Source organism: Bombus terrestris, chromosome 9 (assembly GCF_910591885.1).
Source record: "Bombus terrestris chromosome 9, iyBomTerr1.2, whole genome shotgun sequence".
NCBI classification, from domain to species: domain Eukaryota; kingdom Metazoa; phylum Arthropoda; class Insecta; order Hymenoptera; family Apidae; genus Bombus; species Bombus terrestris.
Genome location: NC_063277.1, coordinates 2,294,327 through 2,318,018, shown reverse-complemented (window position 1 = coordinate 2,318,018; position 23,692 = coordinate 2,294,327). Strand labels below are relative to the sequence as shown.

The 23,692-nt window shown below is 29.8% G+C and overlaps 6 protein-coding genes across 8 annotated transcripts in view; 2 read left to right on the top strand and 4 right to left on the bottom strand.

Moving 5' to 3' along the window:
* Positions 1-63: 63 nt before the first annotated feature.
* LOC100646590 (GPI mannosyltransferase 4) lies at positions 64-3,051 on the bottom strand. Of its 2 annotated transcripts, none has more exons than XM_020864662.2 (4): positions 2,567-3,051; positions 2,403-2,458; positions 1,448-1,986; positions 64-1,368 (listed from the first exon to the last, which is right to left on the bottom strand). In XM_020864662.2, exons 1-4 carry the CDS (start codon positions 2,754-2,756, stop codon positions 459-461), a joined length of 1,695 nt encoding a protein of 564 aa, XP_020720321.1. In that variant the 5' UTR covers positions 2,757-3,051; the 3' UTR covers positions 64-458. The 2 variants fall into 2 exon arrangements, with proteins under 2 accessions (XP_020720321.1, XP_003397552.1); XM_003397504.4 differs by having other exon boundaries at positions 2,058-2,458; positions 2,567-3,050.
* A 668-nt stretch (positions 3,052-3,719) lies between these two features.
* On the top strand, positions 3,720-7,561 carry LOC100646711 (transmembrane protein 214-A). Its single transcript, XM_048408410.1, has 9 exons — positions 3,720-3,940; positions 4,160-4,356; positions 4,440-5,123; positions 5,201-5,411; positions 5,503-5,642; positions 6,381-6,507; positions 6,637-6,893; positions 6,956-7,107; positions 7,169-7,561. Exons 1-9 carry the CDS (start codon positions 3,814-3,816, stop codon positions 7,293-7,295), a joined length of 2,022 nt encoding a protein of 673 aa, XP_048264367.1. The 5' UTR covers positions 3,720-3,813; the 3' UTR covers positions 7,296-7,561.
* LOC100646830 (deoxyribonuclease TATDN1) lies at positions 7,341-10,277 on the bottom strand. The gene is made up of 5 exons (XM_003397506.4): positions 9,894-10,277; positions 9,559-9,738; positions 8,727-9,120; positions 8,458-8,661; positions 7,341-8,307 (listed from the first exon to the last, which is right to left on the bottom strand). The coding sequence occupies exons 1-5, from the start codon at positions 9,931-9,933 to the stop codon at positions 8,202-8,204; spliced, it is 924 nt and encodes a 307-aa protein (XP_003397554.3). The 5' UTR covers positions 9,934-10,277; the 3' UTR covers positions 7,341-8,201.
* A 74-nt stretch (positions 10,278-10,351) lies between these two features.
* On the bottom strand, positions 10,352-12,485 carry LOC105666025 (dolichyl-diphosphooligosaccharide--protein glycosyltransferase subunit 1). Its single transcript, XM_012311397.3, has one exon. The coding sequence runs from the start codon at positions 12,355-12,357 to the stop codon at positions 10,531-10,533; it is 1,827 nt and encodes a 608-aa protein (XP_012166787.1). The 5' UTR covers positions 12,358-12,485; the 3' UTR covers positions 10,352-10,530.
* Positions 12,486-12,727: 242 nt separating this feature from the next.
* Positions 12,728-17,125, top strand: LOC100646951 (ATP-dependent RNA helicase DHX30). 2 transcript variants are annotated; one of them, XM_003397507.3, is made up of 13 exons: positions 12,728-12,900; positions 12,971-13,097; positions 13,180-13,227; positions 13,371-13,431; positions 13,547-13,938; positions 14,011-14,198; positions 14,267-15,250; positions 15,330-15,671; positions 15,792-16,036; positions 16,153-16,357; positions 16,437-16,626; positions 16,691-16,776; positions 16,846-17,125. In XM_003397507.3, the coding sequence occupies exons 1-13, from the start codon at positions 12,869-12,871 to the stop codon at positions 17,060-17,062; spliced, it is 3,117 nt and encodes a 1,038-aa protein (XP_003397555.2). In that variant the 5' UTR covers positions 12,728-12,868; the 3' UTR covers positions 17,063-17,125. The 2 variants fall into 2 exon arrangements, with proteins under 2 accessions (XP_003397555.2, XP_048264366.1); XM_048408409.1 differs by lacking the exons at positions 12,728-12,900; positions 12,971-13,097; positions 13,371-13,431 and having other exon boundaries at positions 13,208-13,227.
* Positions 17,126-19,886: 2,761 nt separating this feature from the next.
* The window catches only part of LOC100651957, a 67,465-nt gene continuing 63,659 nt past the window's right edge, over positions 19,887-23,692 (bottom strand). The window contains exons 9-10 of the mRNA XM_012311399.3: positions 23,487-23,589; positions 19,887-23,375 (exon numbers count right to left, since the gene is read on the bottom strand). Coding sequence (XP_012166789.2) covers positions 20,836-23,375; positions 23,487-23,589 — 2,643 coding nt within the window. The 3' untranslated portion in view covers positions 19,887-20,835. The remainder of the gene's footprint in view (positions 23,376-23,486; positions 23,590-23,692) is intronic.

Here is a 23,692-nt window from a genome sequence, read left to right as displayed (position 1 = left end):
TATTTTATAGTAATTATATTCTATTTTTCTATGCAGGATAATAATAATTGAATAAGTAGTATATTCAAGATGGTACTAAATAATTTTATTGAAAGTGAAATGTAGATTGTAATGTAACACATATTGATTTTAATATTACAACATTATTTGGTTTAAATAATTTTTGTACATATATTTAGACTTTTATTTTTAATAATTTTAATAATGCATATTTTAAATATCTTATATGGATCCTAATTTAGGATAATCTTACGGGTTGTTTAATGTAAGTTTTAAGTATAATATTATTCCACTGTTAAGAATTACAAATATGTTTTCATATTATATGAAATAATCATATATTTTTTCTTATTATAGTAACAAATGTAGTTATTATAGTGACTAAATGGTAAATAAATAGGTATTACGTTAATTTAACGATTAAATTAAAATATTGTAATTATGAATTATAATTCCTTTCATGATATATGTATATTTTTATATCTATTATCTACTAAATATTCAATTCGTATTAATAACAATTGAAACTGTTGAAAAACCTCAAGTATGTTATCCATAATTTCAGTCAATCTATTCACTGAAAATGTGGTTAGATTTGTTAAACGCGTAATATTTTTAACAGCTTTTGAAAACGGTAATTTTTCAACTGTAACATGCGGATAAAATTTATGTGCAATATGATAATTGAATAAATTTATACTATTTTGAATAAAAATAAACTCTTCCAAATCTGTGGCAGGAAGAGCATAATACAATCTATATGGTACCTTCTTGGTAACATACTTATATTCACATTCACGAAGTTTCGAAGCAATAACATTACATACATCTCTTAAAGATTTTGATCCTTGTTCATAAAGATAAAAATCTTTTATCAATTTATATTTATGATTTGCACTGCTTACATATGTCTTTTTGGTATTTCTTAAATGTAAAAGTGCTGTTGGTACAGAATAAGTGTGAGATGTAAATAAATGTATATGCGTAAGATCTGGTTTTGCTTTTAATTCAGTTGCTATATGGGATGATAAGGGTAAAACTCCACCTTGATGAGCAAATCCATAAAAGAACGTTAATACAATATTACATATAAACCAAAAGATCTGTAGTTTATTCAACTTATTTCTTGTTGTAAATGCATTTGAGGACTCATCATTTTCTGCAATACGTGCGATAGTGTCAACTCCTGATGTTTGACTTATATTTGGTGCATATAAAAAAGTTAAAGGTAATAATATTGGTATAATAAACCTAGGCTCTTGATGAGGAAATATTGATAATAATATGATAGGTGTAATAAAAGATGTTGTCATTAAACCAACAACACTTTGTATTCGTGGTAAATTTAACCATTGTGCTTTTAAACCACTGTAAACGACAATTGTCCTTTATCAATTATTTTGCATCATTAACCTTTGATTGTAGACAATACTATTGAGATATTTACCTGTATAATAGTTTTCCAAATGTACAAAGGCCAATAACTCCAAGAACATTATATAAAAGCGGTACATTTACTATCAAGTGTAAATAATGAGGATGTAAGCCATGATCCTGTAGGTTTTTAGTATTTGAATTGTATCTGAGAAAATTCAGTGGTGTTACCACAAAGTTGTTCATGCTAATGTCAAGATTACCTATCTCTGCCATTGTTAAATAACCAAAATAAAAGCTATCAACTAAAATAAAAAAAACAGTGGTAGGTATTCCACAGGCAATGAAGGTGAATATTCGAGCATGAAAGTCTCCAAAACCTACAGTTTTTGAACCTAAACCTCTCTGTAGCCAAAAGAATATAGGAGCAAAGGCAAATGCAATGAATGTTGGTCTATTGAATATACCAATCACAGTAACTGTTGCAATTTTTATACAATGATTTAAAGAATGTGGCGGCAATGTAGTTTTAAGTTTGTAGTATTTTACTCTTTCTATACCAGTTTTTGCTTCATTATATTTATCTGATAGATAATCACTTTGAACAACTACCTAAAATGATAAAAGTACCACTTTATGAACCAGTCTATAAATTCCTATCATAATAGTATATATGTTGGTACCTTTTCTGAATATGCCATAGAATATGATGTATAATATAATAATAAAGCTGTTAACACCAGTTCAATAGTATTTGATAATGTATGAGTAGCATAAACAAGCATAACGTAGGAACTGGCATAAATGATCAGTCTTATTTTGTAATTTTGACCATATATGTAACAGATTTTATACAAACAATAATCTGATATAAAAGATAAGCCACATACTAACAAACGTGGAAATGATATAAGAAAATATGGCGATTTCAATGATATACCCAAATAAAAAACTGTATACTTTGAAAGTCTCTTCAAAATTGAATATGGCATACCAACTATGATTTGTGGTATTAAAACAGTTCTTACGGGAAATGTTGAATTAAATTCCCATGGTTTGTTGACGTCAATGTCAAAATAATCCCCTACAAAATATAAATTTCCCCCATAATTTGTTTATATTATAAATTAACATATAAATAAACATATAAATTAATCAGGTTATTCTTAGACAATAATATTATTGTACTTACCAGATATGACTTCGATAGATTGAAAATATTCGTCAGGATGAATATATCCTGTTTGAGGAATAAGAGTTAATATGATTCTTAAGATTACTAAGATCCAATAAAGGCTCATTTTTCTTTTTATCGGTACAGCAGGTTTGTATTCATCTATGGATCTACGATATTCATTTTTAAAATGCATTTTTGTTAGCATATAATCCCGAGCAACAATTTTTCACAGGATGTCAATTTATCAAGGTTAAAGAAATTAATAAGACTCTTTAATTATCATTATTTTTTGATTATTAGAGGATATATAATATATGTTTCAGTCAAATAGTATTTTGTATTATTACATTATCTTTATTCAGTCAAATAATACTTAATTTGAACATATTTACAACATGATATTCTCTCTTGTATCGTCGCATTATAGCACATATAAAATATGATCATACCATACAACGAACAACATAGATTATAAGTGTTAGAGACGACATAACTATAGTACGAATCTGTGTAGCATGTATTACATACTATCATACCAAAGAATAGAGTCTGACCATATTCATACTACATATCTATGTTACATCATATAATTTGTTCTTATTTATTTTACTTTTTCTTGAAACAGGAATGATATGAAAATTAAATTTTGTTTATGATTCATTGACGATGTAAAAAAAAATTAACTTTATAAAATTGTATATTTATTTTTTAATTACATCTAATTTACTACAATAATATCTTCTAAAAGTATTATTTCATGTAAACATTGTAATTTTATGTATTTAATTAAATGAGAAATATTGTGTTTTAAGAAAAAACTCTTTGATTTCTTTCTTTTCAAATAGCAGGAACACGTTACAGTTTTTACATAATTGAATATATAAAACGCTAAATTATATATATTTATAAATATAATATCAATATTTATTATGAAGTGAAAATAAGAAATTTCTAACTGAGTTAGTTAGTTTCTAACTAGTTATTTGCTAGTTGATGATAAATTGGATATTTCATAATTACTTATATTACTTATAATAAATGTCATGATAATATAGATATTACATGTTATTATTAATTACCTATCTATAAAAGGATTAAGAAAGTTATGTCATGAAAGAGTAGCGCGTGGCAACTCTCTACGCATGCGCGACCACGTACCTACGATATACGGACAGCAACATAACTACCAACTGCCAACAAACACTTCAGTACCTTTTAATAGCATTATTAGCTATCCATTTGTTTATTGCATTTATAGCATTATGTCGTCTGGTGGATGGGAAATAGTTGGAAGAAATAAGAAAGACAAAAGCAATGGCAAGATCAATAAACTTACAAAAGTAGAAAAAAAAAAATTTATTGAAAATGTACCAAAAGTGGAAGATTTTCGTAAGTGTCTCTACTCGACTTTGTATAAAATTGTTATCACTTTTATTTGCTATTACTAATAAAAATTCTTAAAATTTATATTAAACACTTTTATTCAAATAAAATGTTATTGTAAAATTTGCATTATATATACCTTCAAAAATAAAGTTTCTAGATGAAAATATGTTTATTGCATTATACAGATGAAAGTATGTTAGTTCAAAACTTATCTTTTTTCAGTTCCCTTAAGTCAAGTAAAAACATTATATGATAATTTGGATAATAACAAAGAAAATAAAAAGCCGTCAAAGGAGAAAGAAAATAAAATGAAAGAGAATGAAGAGAAAAAGAAACAACAGAAACAGCAACAATCTGAGAAAAAGAAGCAAGAACCAAAGGAAAAACCTCCAAAGTCTATAAAAGATGCATTAAATGCGGTATATATATATACTTTTAAAAAATGTTCTTTTTGTATAATTTACAGATAAGTTTATTGATATTGAAATATCATTTCCAACAGATTAATGCAGAAGAGCTTCGAAATATTTTTACTAGTAGTCAAACTAAATTTCCTGAAGCTCCATTAATTTGGTTAAAAGATCTTGCTGCCTTCCTTAATATAAAAATACCTGTTGATAAAGAAGATGCAGTCTTTTCTGGGAAGCCTAAAGACTATCCTTTAAGTATAGTACCTAAAACAATTTCTTCCACATTAGAAAAAGCAATTGATATGGCAGGCAAACAAACAGCCCAACTTTTTTATGAAAATACTCTTACTACAATGGCTATTGATATGGTTAAAGGATCACCTGCTGTGGGTCACAAAATATTTTTACAACTTCTAGCACGTATTAATCCTGAAATGACAATTGCTAACATTTCTAAATTGATCCGTGTAAAAAATTCCTATCAAAATAGAAAAAATATTGGTCTTTCTTTATTGTGGGCAATCTCACAAGCTGGTAGAAGAAACTTAATTGTGGGTTTGAAAGTATGGCATGAAGTAATGTCTCCTATGTTAGAGACAAAGAGTTACTGTAGTTATGTAGCACAAATTTTGAATGATCTTGTATTTGGGCATGACATCTGTTATGATCTTAAACCAGAACTTTATCTTGACATTATAGAAGATACATATTCTGGGAAATTTAATATTCCTGTTTCTGTAAGCAGGGAGATCGATAACAGCATTGAAAAATTAAGAGTAGGTATTTGAGTGTTATATTAATACAAAACACCATTTTAGTATGAAATAGACATAATTTTTTTTATTCTTTTTAGTCAATAATGTTTAAAAATAAGAATATAAGTTATGTGAAGCTATTTGAATTGTTAATTACAAAAGTTACACAGAAGATAGATACAAACTATAGGGATGAATTAATCAAAGCACTTGTGAATTGTTTGGCTACAGATCCATTTTGTTTCTTTGTGTGGAGGTCTGTTTATGCCAAAAATTTATATCAATCTTATTTGATTTTAATGCATATTGGTAAGAGTAATGATTTAACTTTATAGTTGATATATATATATATATATATATGATGGATTTATTAAATTTAATTTCATTTAATTTTTTTTAGATGCTAAATGGCATGATTTGCACATAACATTAGAAACAAAATGTTTAAAAGAAACATGTATAGAATTTCAGACAATTAACGAAAGGTGGAAAAAAGGCAAAGATGAAGGTCTTGCTAATAATTGTAGTAAGATATGCAAGGTAAATTTAAATATTTGTTTTTGTATTAAATATATATATTTAATATTTATATAAAAATAATACTTTTTACCGAAATTAGAATGTTTTATACGCATTGTGTGTGACAAATGTCTTGAAATACGGAAATAATCCACGTAACATTTGATTATTGTATTCATGCCTTATACATACGTATACACACGTATATGCGCAAAGCATGAGTGTCAGCAGAATACTACGTAACGTATAAATCGCGTGTAGGCTAATTGCCTGTTTGCGAACGAGGAAAGACGTTTAAATACCTGTATAATTTTCCAGTAATAACCTGCAAAATTTGCATTTGAGCTTGTTTTTATTTTGAAAAATCGTGAGTGTAATATTTGAATGATTTTGAGAAATCTGAATTTTAAATATAGTGTAGGTTAGGTACGTTTGTTTTTTCGGAAGGGGACTATCGATCGCATATTGTCCCTTCAGTATCGCTACTGGCGACATTAACATCATTCGCCGCGTCATTCCTTTTTTGTACAAAGATACATAGTACAGACAATATTTTAGAATAAATAATTTAGAAAATATTTTCATTTCTTCATCAACTCTGTGAATAAAAAGTACGTATTCAGAAATTAAATTCATTTACATATATACATCTGTAATAAGATAGCTCTTTTGATAATTGATATTGACCTTTAGACTCGTTATGTTAAGTGGTAAATAAGTTAACATGTAATACATTGTTTTATTACACTTTTATTACAGGCTTTATTACTAAAAATGACAGCTTCTGCTAATAAGAAATATTCCTGGAAAAAGGGAATTATTTTGTTATTACTTCTTATTAGTGCCATCCTTGCTTATGATATATACAAACATGATGATTTTAAAGGTAAATATATATATATATGTACATACATACAATATACGTACATATTTATATACAAAAAAAGAAATATTCAGTCTGTTTGAAATATTATTTAAGTATATTAATTTTTATATTTATAATATATCTTTTTAGTAAATAAGTTTTTAAAAAGAACTGGATTAGTTGCCTATGGACAACAGTCATGGATTGTAGTGCAAGAATATTCCACTAAAGCACTTGAATTTATAGAAGATACTTCACCACAACATTATAAAACAATTGTTGAAACATGTAAACCTTATATTAAATTAGCAGGAGATGCTTATCTTTTAATGAAACATCTTTCTCTTAAAGTTTATGGTAATATTGCAGAATATATTGGAAGAAATGGTCCACTGATTGTACAAACAGTAAGTCTTAATGATTTCAATATATAAGTTGTAGATACTGTGAGTAAATACTTGCTTTATAGATAGAGTATTATGTCCCGGGAATGTTGGATGAAATTAAATTACGAAGTAATCAAGGTTTAGAATATGTAAAACTTTATTCAAATTTATGTGTGGAGAAGTTGAATGAACGCTCAACTGCAACACTTCAATGGCTAGAACATAATGTCTTTGTGTAAGTACATAAAAAGTTTTTGAAGTATGAAGAGTTATACTTTATAATATTATGTTTTTAGTGGAAAATTAAGCCCAGAAAATTTGCAAAATTATGCCTCAAAAGCTATTGACACCACACAGACATTAGCGAGTCAAACTTATGATTGGGTGTATGAAAAGGTGCAAACACTTTCTAAAATTCCATGAATGAAATTTATTAAAAGTTGCATACCGAATTTTTTCGGTGATCAAAAAAATCTCCTTTCATACCTCTGCATTTAGTTCTACAATTCCGAACTTGATATTATACATTTCCAAATATATTGTGACGGCGATTTTACCTGTGATATTTGAAAAATGTATCATACCATTAAGTATGATATTAAGATCCATAAATTTAATGAAAATGTCAGTTTCTTTTTAAGTTACTATTGTCAAAATAATTATTAAAGTAATATATAGACTACACTATATGTATGTAGTACCAAACTTAAAACCTCTTATTTGTATATTCATTAATATATTTTCATTTAATGTTTCTAATATGGTGTTGAATAATAATATAATAACAAGTTGATTTATAAATCGGACAATGTATTAAATAAAATTACTTTTTGGTATTATCATTTTTTTACAAAAATAAAGCTGGATTATTATAGATTATTGTTGATTTTATAGTACATGTAAAATATTAACTTAATGTCATTGGATACAGCAATAATAATAATAATATTCATAGGACATATAGAATAATGTTGATAAATATATGTATAGTAATATAATTATTATTATAATTATATAATAGCGCTAATCATGCAACTCTAATGGTGATGATTATAGTGACAATGATAAATTTAACAAAAAAGGAGAAACAAATATTAAAGTTTTATATGGAAAGAGATCAGTGGAATGTGATACTCGTCACATCCATAGAACTATGTGTGTAAAAATGTATTTCATTTCCTTCCTTTTCAGAAATGATTTTAGTAGAAATTATGTTTATTTTTTTTTTTTATATAATTTCACAGCATTTTTCCCTGATTATATGTATGAGCGTGCAATACTAAAACGCACACTGATTATGAAGTTAATGTTTCAGTTTGAATTACTGTGTTAAAGTTCATGAGGAAAAAAGACTTTCATTGTATTTTTATATATTTGGTTGCATAAATATTCCTCTTCTTCGTCTCTAATTCGCGCAAGTACTTCCAAAATTTGGCTGTAAAGAGAAATCAAATAATAATATATATTTCATCCCATAATTAAAACCTTTTTGCTTTTTAACAAGTATGCAACGTAAATATAATTTAATTATAATTATATCACAATCATTGCAAATTTTAATTTAAAAATTGATCAATATATTTACACTATGGTACATGGTTCGTTTCTTCCTTTGACCATTTTATCAGATTGCCACTTTTCCTTTTTAATGGATGGAAAATGAGTAATAACATCTTTTGCAGAAGCATGTGTAGGCCTTATCTCACACCATGGACAATCAGTTTCTATCATCAATTTATCTGATGGTATAGTTGTAACAGCGAAAAGGTTTTCTTCTGTTTTTAGAGAACTATAAATAACATCACGTGTGTTAATTATTTGATATAGAATAAATATGTTACTTATTTAACATACCATCCATTGATACCAATGTACAACCCCATTTGTAAAATGGAATTAGCTTCTTCTGGGTTACCATCAAAAGAGTGTACAACACCAGCTGTTAATGTATCTTTATGTTTTCTTAAAATTCTTACAAAATCTTCACTAGCATTACGGCAATGTAGAAACATTGGTAACTTTAAAGTGGAACATAAAGATAATTGCATTTCAAAATATTTCTTTTGAATATCTTTGGAGCAAAATTGCAGCCTATCATAGTCTAGTCCCATTTCACCAATAGCAACAACTTTATCTTTATTGTCTGCGGCTAGATCCGATAGTGATTTGAGATATGCTTCTGGGTTGCCACTTTCTTCAAATTCATTACAACGTGTTGGATGACAACCAACTGTAGAAAATAGTCGCTCTGAAATATATGTAACAGTCAATATATAAATAAATTCAACAAAAGAGAAAAGATAATAATATAATATGTACCTAGGTATTTCCATTGACATGCATTTTGTTGTTGTAGTTAGAGAATAGAATCACAACACCATTGCATCTCTCTTTCACTGGTTTCTTCATATGCAATGATTGTATTGCAGTCTAACAATAAGAAATAAACAGTAGCTGTACATTATAGCAATAAGTCTTTACCCTCACAGTTGAAAGCCTGTAAGGTGCATAAAATGTTAATTGTACCAAAATCATTGTACTTGTTTCTAAAACATTAATATCTCTACATAAAAAATAGAATTTGAAAATTATAAAATATAGCTGCCTGTGATAGAGAGACGCGACAGTACACCAAGTTATACTTAATTAATATTATGTTTTCATTATTTATACAAAAGCATCTCACCATCTGTTCGTGCTATTTCAAGAGCCTTTTTGCTTTCTTCTATATTACCGGCAGTGATTATAATTTTTGAAATATTATTACTCCAACTTCGTTCTAAAACTTTATTCAAATCTGGTAGATGTTTTTGTGATCCATGATAAATTCCTTGATACATAGGATCTGTCAAATTGGCCCCGATGTCTGCATTAAAATTAACAACGGTAGAATATATTATTTGTTAAAGTATAACCTTTTTATAAATATTTCCCAAAAAGACACAAAGATACACTGTAGTTCATGCATAAACGTCGATTATTAAAATGTTAATGCGATTACTGAGTAAAGAATTTAATTACCTATAAATTTTCTTAAATTACTCATTCTACTACCGAGCATTCAACCTATCAGTGAAATGACAGTTTTCTTAAACACGATGCTGTCTGAAAGGTTAGCAGGTGTCTTATTTAACCGGCGTTGTATACATACTAACATATGAGTGGATATTTGACATGCTATGAAAATAGAAATTATATTTTTTTGTCATTTATTGTACATGCAATGAATTTAAGTACAATTATATTTTGTGAAAATCAATGTAATTTTTATTGGAGGTACTTTACATTATTTTCTATTCTCATTTCAGCATAGCAAGTATATGTATTTTGTACTTATAGTATACTAAATACTTTCATATATTGTGTCTCTGTAATCCTTTATAAAGAATTACAGATATAAATCCTCTACTTCGAAGTAGCGACTTAAAATATACGTCATTATTATATCATAACTAAATGGATAATAAAAATATAAAATGTATAATTTATAATATATATTTATTACAAATTATGTTTATTACAATTTTTTTATTACAAATTTTAATTCATTGCAAAGGAAACGTTCTTTCAACTTATTATTATAACCTATTTAAATTATTTTTATTGAGTCTCTTGTTCTCAAATATTTTTTTAACTGAAAGTATTCAGGAAAATGTTATTAGTGTAGTGATTTTATGATAGAGTTTATTTTTTCAACATATTCTTCTTTTTTCTTTGTAATAGCTGTTTCTGCTTCTACAAATTGTTGACGTCCTATCTTGCCTGGTACTAATTTGTCTACATACAATGCTTGTTGTTGATTATAAAGTTCTTTTAAAGTTCTATCATATTTCTGTAATTCTTGAATACGATCATATACATCTCCTGATTCTCCTTTCAAGCGTTGTGCAATTTCATTAATAGAACTGGTTGCACTCTTATATTCTTGATTAATACCTTTTACTACAGATAGAAATGCATTAGCATCTTTGTTCGTTTTAAGATATGCTAATTGATCATCTAGTTCATTGTAAGAAGTTACTCTACGATCTTGTGCAGCTAAGATCTTTTCACACTGCCCAGCAATTCTTAATTTACTTTCTGAAACTTCATCTTTGTCAATTGAAAAATCAAGTCTTACATAAGTAATTACTAATAAAAATAATAAATATAAAGCTGCAGCTACAAGCAATGGTTCTTGTAACATCAATATACGTGGAAACGTATATTTTAGTTTAAAATTCTGAATATGATTCTCAACTAAATTCTTCTTAGTAACAGAAATTACTGGACGACCAGTAGTGTCTAAGTATGTGTAATGAAGAGAATCTGGCAAACGTGTTGCAGAATATGGAAGGCTTAATTCAATATTCTTGGAACCTTCTGGCAAGATAATTTTTACAATTAATTCATCTACAATCATATCATCAAAAACATGATCCAACAATCTCATTTCTAAAGTATATAGATCTCCAGAATGGAATAAATACTCATAGCTAGGTACATTATATCCAACTATATATTTAATTCTCCAACCACCAAACAGTGGAAATCTTGGGCGAAGATTTAGTTCTACTGAATCCTTTTTAATACGAGTATGTGATGTTGAAATGTTACCAATTTCATCTCTATAGTAAATATCAGAGGCAGCTGCAGGTAAAATGGTATCGAAACTTTGAATACTAGCTTCCAATGATTTTGGTTCTCTGGCAAATTCATATCGTGAAAATGAGCCTTTTAGTAATGCTCCAGTATGTAATAAGTCAATATGTTCTTCTACTGCTATATTACCCCAGTGTGATATTTCAATATTCCTTTCAAGTCTGGTAACTGTGAGGAATTTATTATTATTTTCAAAGTGTATGTTTAATTCTTCATAAGAAAATGGAGAAAGTTTCTCATATGGACCATATGTAATAAATGCATCACTCTGCGAAACAGGTTTAAATTTAGTGTAGCTCTCAATATTATTTGATGGTAAAGATACAGTAGTTGTTTGTTTCATTATGCTATATGGTGCATAAAGATAAATATTTCCTATATATTTTACTAATTGTTTTTCTTTTTGTGTGATCTCTTTAGGATGAGGTATAAGCTCATGAGCTAATATCCATTCAATTTCAACAGACATAGTTCTTCCAGGAGACAATGGGTCTTTTAATTCAATTTGATAGAAAATTTCATCTGGATAAGCATTTACCTTCACCTTGGTTAGCTTTAATTCAGCTCGTATAGGTTCTCTATAAGCTGCTATGTAACTAAGACTACTTTTTTGTTCAGGTTCCAGTGAAAAAAGGAAATTCCGCATGTGTCGATCTTTACTTCCATTTTCTAATATAAGTCTAGTTGTAATTTTTGTTAATTGAGATTGCAAATCAATATGTTTTTCCACGTTCTTAAAATTCAAGTCGGGATCAATGGTGCTGGCAGTAGCGAAAGATTGGATATTTAATCCGAAAAGTAACACAATATTCCATAGCAATATAATTAAACTACGATTAATCATATTTTTCACGTAAGAATTTCTTTCAGCTCACTGTTGATTATCGTTTAACACTCTTAACTAACCGGTAAACGAGTTACAATCGGTATCATCATAGACGTGGCGTTTATCTAAAACCACGTATTACGTAGACACGAAACTCATATACGAATTATGCGATATACTTCAAGTATATCTATAATACATACATATCTCATACAGTTTTCTGAATTTTTACAAGTATAATTCAGATATAAATTGCAATGAATTTGCATTGTATATGAATTGCAAAATTATGACTTTTAAAAATATTTACATAAATCCTAAATACTTTAATAAAACAAAATGATAAAACTGAAATATAATAAATCATATCGTAAATGTAATTTATAAGTATATATACTTATAACTATATTCGATGGTGAATTTAACTTTTCAAATTCTGTTATATTAGGTTATATTATTGTATTGCCACAAATACCAGTATTGTATAAAAATTGCTATTAAACTTAGGAAAGTGATTTTATCTGAAATCATGTTTAATTCAAGAAAATCTTTATGTAACCGGTAAGTAGTTCATAATATGACTTTAATCAGGCATATAACATTAATGATCGAAAATATTTTTGTTGAACAGTTTAATATTTTATTGTACAAACAAAATGTGTAGATCATATTTAAAAAAGTCTTATAACCATCAAACATTTTATCGATGTTATAAAGGGGAATCAAAAATTAATGCACAATCTGATACATTTTATAATGTAAGTAGTTAATCAAATTTTGATTATACGAGGAATGCAAATCAGTCAGATCTAATGTCATTTTATTATTTTTTCATTGAAGTTCAATATCGATAAAACTAATCTTAGAGAAGTAAATAACTCTACACAGGTAAATATAACATAATTATAATATGAAACATGTAATCATAATATGATATAGAAATTGTATAATTAAATATATAGCATACTATTTTTGTTATTATGAATGTAGCGTAGTATATAAACATATTAACAACAAAATTATCATAATAGAAACAGGAAGAACAAGATACAAATGTACCAAATTTTAATGATTATGCAGCTAGGAAAACAAGTAAGTATGGTAAAATAATATCAATTTCCTTTAATTAATGAATAATATACAAATGTATATTGTACAGATATTATATAAAATTAAGTTTCAATAATATTTTCATTTCAAATTTCAGGTCTTGAAAAAGTTCATCCATGTCCTAAAAACGATCTTAACATTATCTATGAAGTTGTAAATAAAGAATTCAATAAGTTATGTATATCATATACATATTCAGTCATTCATTCAACAGGGAATATTAATAAAATGAAGTGTACCATTGATGTTGCATGGCCTTATGAAGCATCCTTTTGCAATATAGCATCAAGCAAAAAGAAAGCTGCACATGATGCAGCATTAATGTGTTTAGATTGGCTATATATGAATAGAAAAGTTAAAAATTTGAAACCTGTATTATATGATTATAAAAGTATAGACAGCTTGCATAAATCTCAACAATTTGTTAATATTAATCTTTCACCAGAGTTCACAAGTAAAATACAATCTTTGATTGATACTTTTAATAATGTAAGGTTTATAAGTAACCAAAATGTTTGTTTAATACTTATAAATATCTTTATTTATTATGATTATTTGTAGGAAGTAAAATCTATAATAACAATACCATGTGCTACCGAACTTAATGAAGACAATTCGAAAAAAGAATTGGAATGTAATCTTTCGTTAAATGATGATTTTGCTGAAATGCATAGTAGTGATTCAATAATGAATAAATCAATAAAAAGAAGAAGCTATAAAAATATAGATTTGCCTATTGTTAATTATAAGTATGTATTTATATATCTATACATAACATTTATTATCAAATTATTTATTGCTTAAAAACTTCTTTCAGGGAAAAAATACTTAATGCTTTAGAAAATAACCAGGTTTTGATAATTAAAGGAGACACTGGTTGTGGCAAAAGTACCCAAGTTCCACAATTCATACTGGATAAATATATAGAACAGAATAAAATACACGAATGTAATATAGTTGTGACACAACCTCGTAGAATATCAGCTATTTCTTTGGCTGAACGTGTTGCGATTGAAAGGGATGAAAAAATAGGCAATAGAATAGGTTATCATGTACGTTTTAATAATAAAATGCCAGGAACAAGTGGCTCAATTTTATATTGCACAACTGGCATACTCCTGCAAAAATTAAAACATAATCCTACATTAAAAGAAGTATCACACATAATTATAGATGAAGCTCATGAAAGAAGTCTACAAACAGATATGTTGCTAATGTTATTTAAAGATATGTTGGAACGCAATTCACATGTAAAACTTATAGTTATGTCTGCAAGTATAAACACAGATATATTTCAACAATACTTTTCCACCACAGTTATTGATGTCCTTGGAGGATTACATCATGTAAAAATGCATTTCTTGGATGATATTGATTTCTTAAATGAGAACTCGTCAAATCAGGATACTCCTATGAAAATAGAAATTCCTTTCAATAACATAGTGCATCTAATAAAATGGATTATTGAAACTAAACCACCTGGAGCTATTTTATGTTTTCTCCCAGGTTGGCAAGAAATTAAGAACTTACATAACATGCTCCAATATAAAATTAATAATTTATTAATATTACCACTTCATTCTAAAATACCAAATGATGACCAGCAAAAGGTTTTCAGACCAGCTCCTGATAATATTACAAAGATTATTTTAGCTACAGATATAGCTGAAACTAGTATTACCATCAAAGATATAAGATATGTTATAGATACTGCTGTTAAGAGAGAAGTAGGATGGAATAAACAAGAGTTTCTATCCAGTTTAGATTTTAGTCGAATATCACAAGCCAATATTTGTCAGAGGTAATTTTTATTTTATGCAATGTTGTGATTTTATTTTCAAAGAAAGAAAAGATTAAAATATAGTTTTATTAATATTTAGGAAAGGAAGAGCTGGACGTGTAGAATCTGGTGAAAGTTATCACTTAATTACTCGAAAACAATATAATAAATTAGATCAATATCCGAAACCAGAGATATTAAAAATTCCATTGGAAGAAGCAATTATTATTAGTAAAACATTATCTGATAAGAAAGCATTGGATTTCTTTAATAATATGATTGATCCACCGGATATGAATTCAATAATTTCTGCTGTAAATAATTTGAAAATTTCTGGCTTTCTCGATAAGGATGAAAATCTTACAAGTTTGGGCGAACGTGTTTCGTATATTTCGTTGCATCCGAAATTAAGTAAAGCAATAGTACTTTCCTGCGTTTTGCAGTATGTAAAAATTTACATTTTTGCTAGAAGATATCCTTATTTTTCCATGTATTTTATACTACATATTTATGTTTATATTTTTAAAAAGTTCTTGTTGTATATTTCAGTTTATTTTTTTAGGTGTTTTAATCCTGTGTTATCAATAATCACTGCATTTTCTTCTTTAAAACCTAGTCTTTCGTTAGAGGGAATATCAAGTTCCTATAGAGTTTTGAAAGAAAAAAAGTTGGAATTTCATGAAACAAGTGATCATATTGGTATATTAAAATATTTTCAGCATATAAAGTACAGTAATAATTCGTTATCTGCTGCTTTGCAGAATGCTAATGAAATTGAGTTTAAAAATATCCTTCGTATGGTACAAAGTAAGTCTGTTATACATATATATGAGGAAAAATAATAATAGGAATAACTATAAAATATAAATAAATAATAATAAATAATAATAATAATATTAGGAATAAATATTGTTTATTTGTAGAGCTGTTTTTGACATATCTAAATGATCTTACAAGGAGTGGAATGATTTCGGAGACATCTAATTTTGAATATTTGGATGCATATTCTGATAATAATGAATTGATTCGAGCAATCTTATTTGCTGCTACGAATCATTTGATAAAAAGAAATGCTTATGGATATAAAAACGGATGTTTCACAGAAAAAGCAAACATATTAATGGCTGAGTTAATATATTTTTTAAAAATACACATAATTATAATATACAAGAAAGAGCTAAGATTTATATAGTTTTATGTTTTTTAGGACTAACAAAGTCATTAAAATTAAAAACGAGAGTGTAAATTACAATAGAAAAACATGGCCAAGTGAGCTTTTGACTTACATCGATAAGATGAACTTTGTTAAAAGACATTCTTGTATAGTTTCTGATACTAGTATGATATCACCATTATCGGTTTTATTATTCAGTGAAGCTGATGTTGAGTGTGAAAAGGTATTCTTTTAAATATAACCGTTAATATATGTTTATACAATGCTAAATGCTATTTTTCTTACAGATACAAAACAATGTTTCCACCGGAGAAGAACAAATTTGTATTAGGATAAATAATATAAAGAATTTAAATTTGTTGTGTAAACCCGAGTTCGTATTTCTATCTATATTTTTTACATGACCAACTTATCTTTTATTTTATACGTTGTTTTTTTCCAGAATCGCGGACATGCTATTACAACTTCGAAGTATATTGTGGAGTATCGTGCACTTTATAATTAAATATGAAGGTAAAAATGATTACCAAGATAATCTAGAGTTAGTTCAATTATTTAAAGACAATTTAATGGTTTTAATTTCAAAAATGTTGACGGAATCGTCACGACATATTGACAATACATCAGATGTAAACGAAAATTTAAGAATAAAAAAATGAGAAAAATTTAAACAACGAACATTTTTGTGACATCGTATCACAGAATCTTTAATTCTATGTTAATATTTAGAATAAAAAAAAAAAAAAAACAATGGTTCATTTACAAATTTGTATATATTATCTACTTATATGTAAATATAAATAAATACATATAGTGATAATAAGAATATATAATATTAATATATAATTTTGACATTTACTTTAATGTTGTTCATTTCCTATCTGACATTTTTGTACATGTATAAACATAAATTTCTCTATGTGTGTTCTGTAAATCACAGTATAATCTTCGTTTTACAATAATTTATCTATAGTTATGTAAAAATTCAATAGAATTTGTATTTTATAAAATTTCATATAAACGTGTCGATATATTATTCTTTAGCAACCTAATATTTAATACTTACAATACTTACATCCTGTTTCGCTAAAATCCTAAAACCCTGCCAACACCATGTTCCCCGAATCTATGGGAGAGAATATTAAGAATTAGATTCTCAATCCCAAAGTTATTAACGTTAGATTTTAATTACTAATCGCATATACAATATTTGTAACTTCGCTGTCAATACAGTACAAGATATTTGTGATTGTCAAAGCTACTTTCATTAATGTAGCATTAATTTTTAATGAATTATGCTTATACTGATTGTTAGTTTATCTACATATATTTTTCTGTGATATCAGTCAGAAAACTGATTACGATTGACGTTGAAAATTGCCTTTTACATATGCAATTCAGTTTTATTGAGAACGCTTTAGCTTCGGTTTAGAAGTAGCCATTGAAAACATTCGATGTAATCGATTAAGTCGCAAGTCTGTGTAAGTACGTTTATATGTTAAATAAAACATTCCATATATATATGGATTATAATAGTTATATATATTATATGTAAAAATATTTTGTATATATATATAACTATTATAATAATATAATAATATAAAATATATTATATATAGCACTGCTATATTGTTACATTATAGACATTCAATATATTAAAATCTATTTTATATACATCTGGCAGGTACATTGAAGCGTGCGCTTCTGATATGAAAAAGATTACTCTATTATGAGAGGCGAGGCGCGACGATTCTTATTAATATTTTTAAACTCTAACATATAACAATCATTATTATTTGTTTTGTTCCTATTTGTTTAATAATTATTTGTTATCCTAGCCTATAAATATATAGGACTATAATAAATTAATAGAATAACGAAAGTACATATATATTAGGATGTAACATACTATAAATATAAAATACATAAATAGGAAATATGTAAAAATCTATTTCGATAATAACAAATACAGTTAACTTTATATTTCGTGATAAATGCCATTATTAAACAAAGCGTAATATTTTGTAACAATAAAGTCAACAATGAGCACCAAATTAAATAAAATAACTATTAATTAAATAAAATGTGAAACATCGGTAAGTAGTCGAGGTCTCCTTTGACGAATATATAAAATGTTGTTATAATCTCTTTTATTTCATGATAGAAACCATGAAAGATAACAATAACAAGTGTATTGATAACATTGATAAAGTAACGTATTAAATTCAAGATTGAATAACTACATGGTGGTGTAAAAACAAAACAACTTTTACGTTGTTTATATAATTTCCTATTTGTGCGTGTTGTAATCAATTCTTTATATGTCATTTGATATAAAAATTGTTTTTCGTCTCGTAAGAAAATTACTATCACATCGACTAGCAATTCTAAGTTGTAGTATTACAATATTCTAGTAAGAATATCAGTAATCTGTTTAATTATTTATCTATTATATCTTTACCACATAATATTGCACTTCCGGCCACTTCACTATCAAGTTAAATTACGATGACAATTTCTACGTATCGTTAGCCACAATTCCTTTTTCCTTCTCTAAACGAATTATATATATATATATATATATATATATGTATATGTCGGATTCACATTAAGATCAGGGTTAGGGGCGTGAAACGAATCTTCATTTGGATTAGACATTGTTGTTATGCAATAGAGGAGATATTTACTAGTGCAAATATGTTTATTATCGAATTTGACAAGTAACCGTGGTAATTAGATACTCGAGAAGCTAATGACAATGATCCTAGGTTCAATAACGAATCCGCGGTCAACGGGATAACAAAATGCGCTTTTTTCCAAAGCCCAAGTTGTACTCAACTTGCTTGTCTATGGTACAAGTATTACTAAACTAACTCTTTGTTAAAACGTAAAATATTCACCGAGCGTAAAGACGCTATGTAACTCGCTAATGAGACCTCGCGAGAGAGAATGACTTTCCGTCACGATGATGCTGCAGAGGAAAACTATGATGGGGTGTGTCTAAGGACACGAGATCATCGAATTCGTGGAGAGATGCCTTCGTTCGAAAAGTGAGGGAAATTGACGTTGCTGTGAATTGGCCAATTTCCAATTGTTGATGATTAGAGAAGGATGCTAGCCGCCCTTGAGGGAAAGTTGCTTGCGGGAAGCGTCGTTCGTGAGAAAAATAGATCTCCCCTATCTTCTCATAGTTGGGGCAAAGACTGTTTGTCTGTTTGAAGGACTTTAGTTAACTAAATCTTAAGATTTATAACGGGTCCTCAGGCTAGCTGAATATGTACTGTGGAGATGCATCCACATCTGTTAATCATCTTACCCGGAGAATTACTAGAAACCGTTGGAATGTTTACTGTTGAGTGCTGCTGTAACTATTTCTTTTTAAGGAGAGCTATACTATTACTCCATACCTTTGTTAGGCAAAACGTTCATCCCTTGACAGCGGCTACGTTCGGCGACTGGTTGTCGCCTCGAGCCCAAGCTCATTACCACGAGTCTCGAACAAATACAATCGGATCGAATGACGACAATTGCTTAATTACGGCTATGGTAGAATCTAAATCACAGTGTTAAGGAATTTTCCTAAAATTCCAAAGGGAAGGCTTCGGTGTCCTTTCATCTCCGACATATATATATATATATATATAGATATATTTATATAGATTTCCTTCTTGGTAGAATATAAGGGATACGATTAAATAAATCTTCCCTTAAATTTAGTAACCCTTTTCATAACGTATGATATAAGTATATCAAGAGTCGGTAAACCAGTAAATGCGAAGTAGCTTACTTTCAGATTTACTCAGACTTAATATCAGTAATTAAACTGTACATTTACCCGTTCAGCGAACTTTCAAACGCGTCTGTCACGTTTTATCAATTAAGTAAAAAAGGATTTTAGGCATAGTTATCCTTAGATTAAGAAAACCAGTTCATTAAACAAAAATAGTAAAAAATCGGTAAAAGATAATTCTATAAATTCAAGAAACTTCTACTTATGTTTCTACTTAAAATCTAGGACTGTCTGTAAAAGATACAATGTAATGTGCAGAAGTAATAGAAACATGAAAATACTGGCCCTTAAACGCGTTATTAAGCAATACTAATTATGTCTTTTGTGAGAAGGTTTGTGAATTGCCACTATTGTGAAAATATCTATCCACGTAGATAGATGGCAATTTAATTTTGATTTTTACTCATTCTGAATGTATTTAGTACTGTATTTTCAAGTCATTTCATTCATTTTACTATATAGTCTTTGAAAAAGAAAAAAAGACAAGACGTAAAAGATTCTACAATTACCATCACAATCATCAATTGCAACCTCTAAACAGGTACAATAATTATACTACAATTTATGCTAATCAATTCTTTGCTACAGGATATCGAAATAACAGAAAAACAATACAACTTTACTCATCAAACAGCTTTACGATTAAATTGGCTCTCTAGTTCCACACGGCGGAAGAACTGTGATGAAACTCTCAGTCTCGCTATCGCTGGTGCTAAAGTTTGCCCTCTCTAAAACACCGTTCTCATTCCTGGTACAAAACGGTTGAAGGTACGTGTGCTTCGTTCCAATTTCCACGCCTGAGAGTCTGCGGAAATTTCCAAAGAAGACGCTGTCTGTTCCAACGCTTTCGGCGCCGCTTTCGCTCGCACCGTCACATACGGATTCTGTCTCGTCGGTTTCCGAAACGCTGCTCACCTCGTGTTTCAGTAGCTGTTTGTGCGAGCCATTGCTGTCTGTGCTGCTTAAGTATCCGCTATCTTCTACTTTCATTCGTGGCTGCTGATAACCGGATAAATGACCGGTGGAATTGCTGGTCGATTCGCAGTTTCTGGAAGGTTTTGTCAGATACTTTTTGTAAGTTTGAGGTTCGCTGTTCCTCCTCTGGTTATCCTGTTTATGATACTGATCGAACAACTTCTTTTTATCTTTATGACTACGAGGATTGCTCCATGACGCAGAAACGTTGGACTTTGACTTGCCTCGCGTACAATTGTTTCTGATTTGGTCTTCCAATTGGTGTCTGCACCTTGTCATCGATTCCTCGGGCGATTGAGACTTGCAGGAGTAAGAACAATCAGTGGTCCCTACGTGGGTGTGTTCAAGCGGGACAGGAGCACCGTTGCTGGTCGTAGGGTCACCCGCTTCGGCAGGACTCCTGTCCCAGCAGTTTTTTGACAGAGAGTTTGATGGTAATTTCGCGTCCTTCACGCGGCGCGGAGGTTTCGGATGCTGATAAATGTCCTCCATAGGTGGTAATGGTACCACGTCAGGTTGGTTACTCGGTTGTCGTTGCCTCTTCAACTGTCTGGTCTCTGGCGTTAAATACTTACACTTCTTCCAGGACATAGAGTCATCCAAATGGCCATTTAGCGATTTGGTGCTGTTAGACAAGTCTCTGGGACACGACTTCAGTCTAGCTTCGTAGATTTCTCGAAGGCTACCGTAGCCACGTTGCAAACACGAGCCATTTTTTGACGAGTCTTGATCGCGAAAACTGCCTTTGCTTTTGAGGAGGATTTGAGCAGGTCTTTCCAGAGAGTCCACATAGATCTCATCAGGAACGTCCTTTTCGTAGTTTACGTCGTCGTTGATCTTCAATTTCATCGGTTTCCTATCCAACGTGTCTGGTTCGTATTCAGATTCATCCTGCTTGACGTAGTTCTTCGGCGAATCTTGAACCTTGATAGTTAAATGACCAGGATTCTCGGGCTCGTATTGGATTTCTGGCCCAGAATCGTCGCTACAGGCTGGACTATCATAACCGTCGTTCACGTACACTTCGCTAACAAGCGAGTAACTTTCCGATTTTTGCGAAGAAATCAGCTCGGGCAGGCTATTGTAATAGCTTCTTTCGAGGATATCCTTGTTCAGTTTATTCGGTACCATCATTTCACCGGTCCTAGTGTTAATCACAGCGTTTTGCATAGTCAGTTCCTCGTCCATTGGCAGAGCGGTGGATAAAGCTGGACTCGATTGATCGGTCGATTCTGGCGAAGTAGACGACTTTCTGCTAGACTTGGACCGTTCTAAACTATCCACTTCGTAATCCATGATGTTGCCTGATCTCGAATGATGTTCTAGTACCTTTGCATCGACCATTTCGCGGATCACGGCATCCATTATACGTTTTGCTGTATTTTTAGCACCTGGAAGCTCATTGATCATATCCGGTAGCTCCTTTTTCGATCGTGTTGTATTTTCATTGAATTTATTCGCTTGTTTTCCAAGTGAACTCTCCTTGACAGCCATTCTCTCTTCCATTTTATTATCTTCGTCCTTACGGACTACGATTCTCTCCTTTTCAGTGTCTGTTTTCTCCACCGCCTCTTCCTCCAACGTTGCATTCTCTTCCATCTGTTTAATGAACGAATTTTCGATGGCATTCCTCACTCTGGCATTAATGACATCGTTGCCATTACTGATCGAACAATCCTCGTTCCTCGACGAATAATAGTTCGATTCCTCGAACATCGATTTGGTCGAACGTTTTGAAACGCTATGCCGATCGCTTGTCTCCAGGATTTCGCTTTTTGCGACGTTTTGGAACGTTTTCAGCATCGGTGGATTATCCTTCCACGAAGAAAGCAGTTTTCCTGTTAAACCTTTCACGTCCGTGTCGAATTCTCGTTTGGCCAGCTCTTTTAAATACTCCAAGTTTTTGTTGAAGGTTTTAGTATTTTCTTGAAGCGCTTTCCGAGCTTCCTCCGCGTCTCGCCAACGTCGCTGAGGCGTTGATCTGACGTCCTCTAACCACGCGCGAACTTTACTCTCACCTGGATTCGTTTGATCAGGTTCCGGAAGCGCGGGCGTGTCCCTGAACGAGTTTGTGCAACCTGGGCATCCGGTGCATCGTTGAGACTTCCGTGACTTCGTAATAGAACTCTGAGCCGAATTCGAAGCTGATTGTTGCTGATTTTTCGTGGTGTCGCAGTGCTCCGTGTTCATTTCTTCTTCCGGTATACCTGAATCGTGGATAGAAGAAATATTGGATATTTTGAATTAGTCGAGAATCGTTTCCTGTCACCTTCATTGATCGTTAAGTTAAAATAGAGAAAAGGAAACTGTCAACTAACCGACGAGAGTAGGGACGAATCTCTTTGCGGCCATTTTGTGCTTCGCAATAGAGATAACTTCCCGAATTTTGAGAAGGAACTCGATGGCTGCTGGAGGGGGCGCCTAGAAAGATGCCCGGCTGTCTTTAAATTATCTCGCAGTTATCAAAATATAGGAAATCAATTTTTCACCAGAGAATCTATTTCATTTTCATATCTACGGGAGT

Excerpts from the sequence above, each read along its gene's own strand:
- LOC100646590 (XM_003397504.4), bottom strand. The coding sequence starts at position 2,756 with ATGCTAACAAAAATGCATTTTAAAAATGAATATCGTAGATCCATAGAT. Across the intron at positions 2,459-2,566 it reads ATCTATCGAAGTCATATCTG|GGGATTATTTTGACATTGAC; the intron begins GTAAGTACAATA and ends TATATTTTGTAG. Across the intron at positions 1,987-2,057 it reads CTATGGCATATTCAGAAAAG|GTAGTTGTTCAAAGTGATTA; the intron begins GTACCAACATAT and ends TTATCATTTTAG.
- LOC100646711 (XM_048408410.1), top strand. The coding sequence starts at position 3,814 with ATGTCGTCTGGTGGATGGGAAATAGTTGGAAGAAATAAGAAAGACAAA. Across the intron at positions 3,941-4,159 it reads ACCAAAAGTGGAAGATTTTC|TTCCCTTAAGTCAAGTAAAA; the intron begins GTAAGTGTCTCT and ends ATCTTTTTTCAG. Across the intron at positions 7,108-7,168 it reads CTAGAACATAATGTCTTTGT|TGGAAAATTAAGCCCAGAAA; the intron begins GTAAGTACATAA and ends TTATGTTTTTAG.
- LOC100646830 (XM_003397506.4), bottom strand. The coding sequence starts at position 9,933 with ATGCTCGGTAGTAGAATGAGTAATTTAAGAAAATTTATAG. Across the intron at positions 9,739-9,893 it reads TAATTTAAGAAAATTTATAG|ACATCGGGGCCAATTTGACA; the intron begins GTAATTAAATTC and ends ATTTTAATGCAG. Across the intron at positions 9,121-9,558 it reads TGAAATAGCACGAACAGATG|AGCGACTATTTTCTACAGTT; the intron begins GTGAGATGCTTT and ends CATATATTTCAG.
- LOC105666025 (XM_012311397.3), bottom strand. The coding sequence starts at position 12,357 with ATGATTAATCGTAGTTTAATTATATTGCTATGGAATATTGTGTTACTT.
- LOC100646951 (XM_003397507.3), top strand. The coding sequence starts at position 12,869 with ATGTTTAATTCAAGAAAATCTTTATGTAACCG. Across the intron at positions 13,098-13,179 it reads AATCTGATACATTTTATAAT|TTCAATATCGATAAAACTAA; the intron begins GTAAGTAGTTAA and ends TTTTCATTGAAG. Across the intron at positions 14,199-14,266 it reads TTGCCTATTGTTAATTATAA|GGAAAAAATACTTAATGCTT; the intron begins GTATGTATTTAT and ends AACTTCTTTCAG.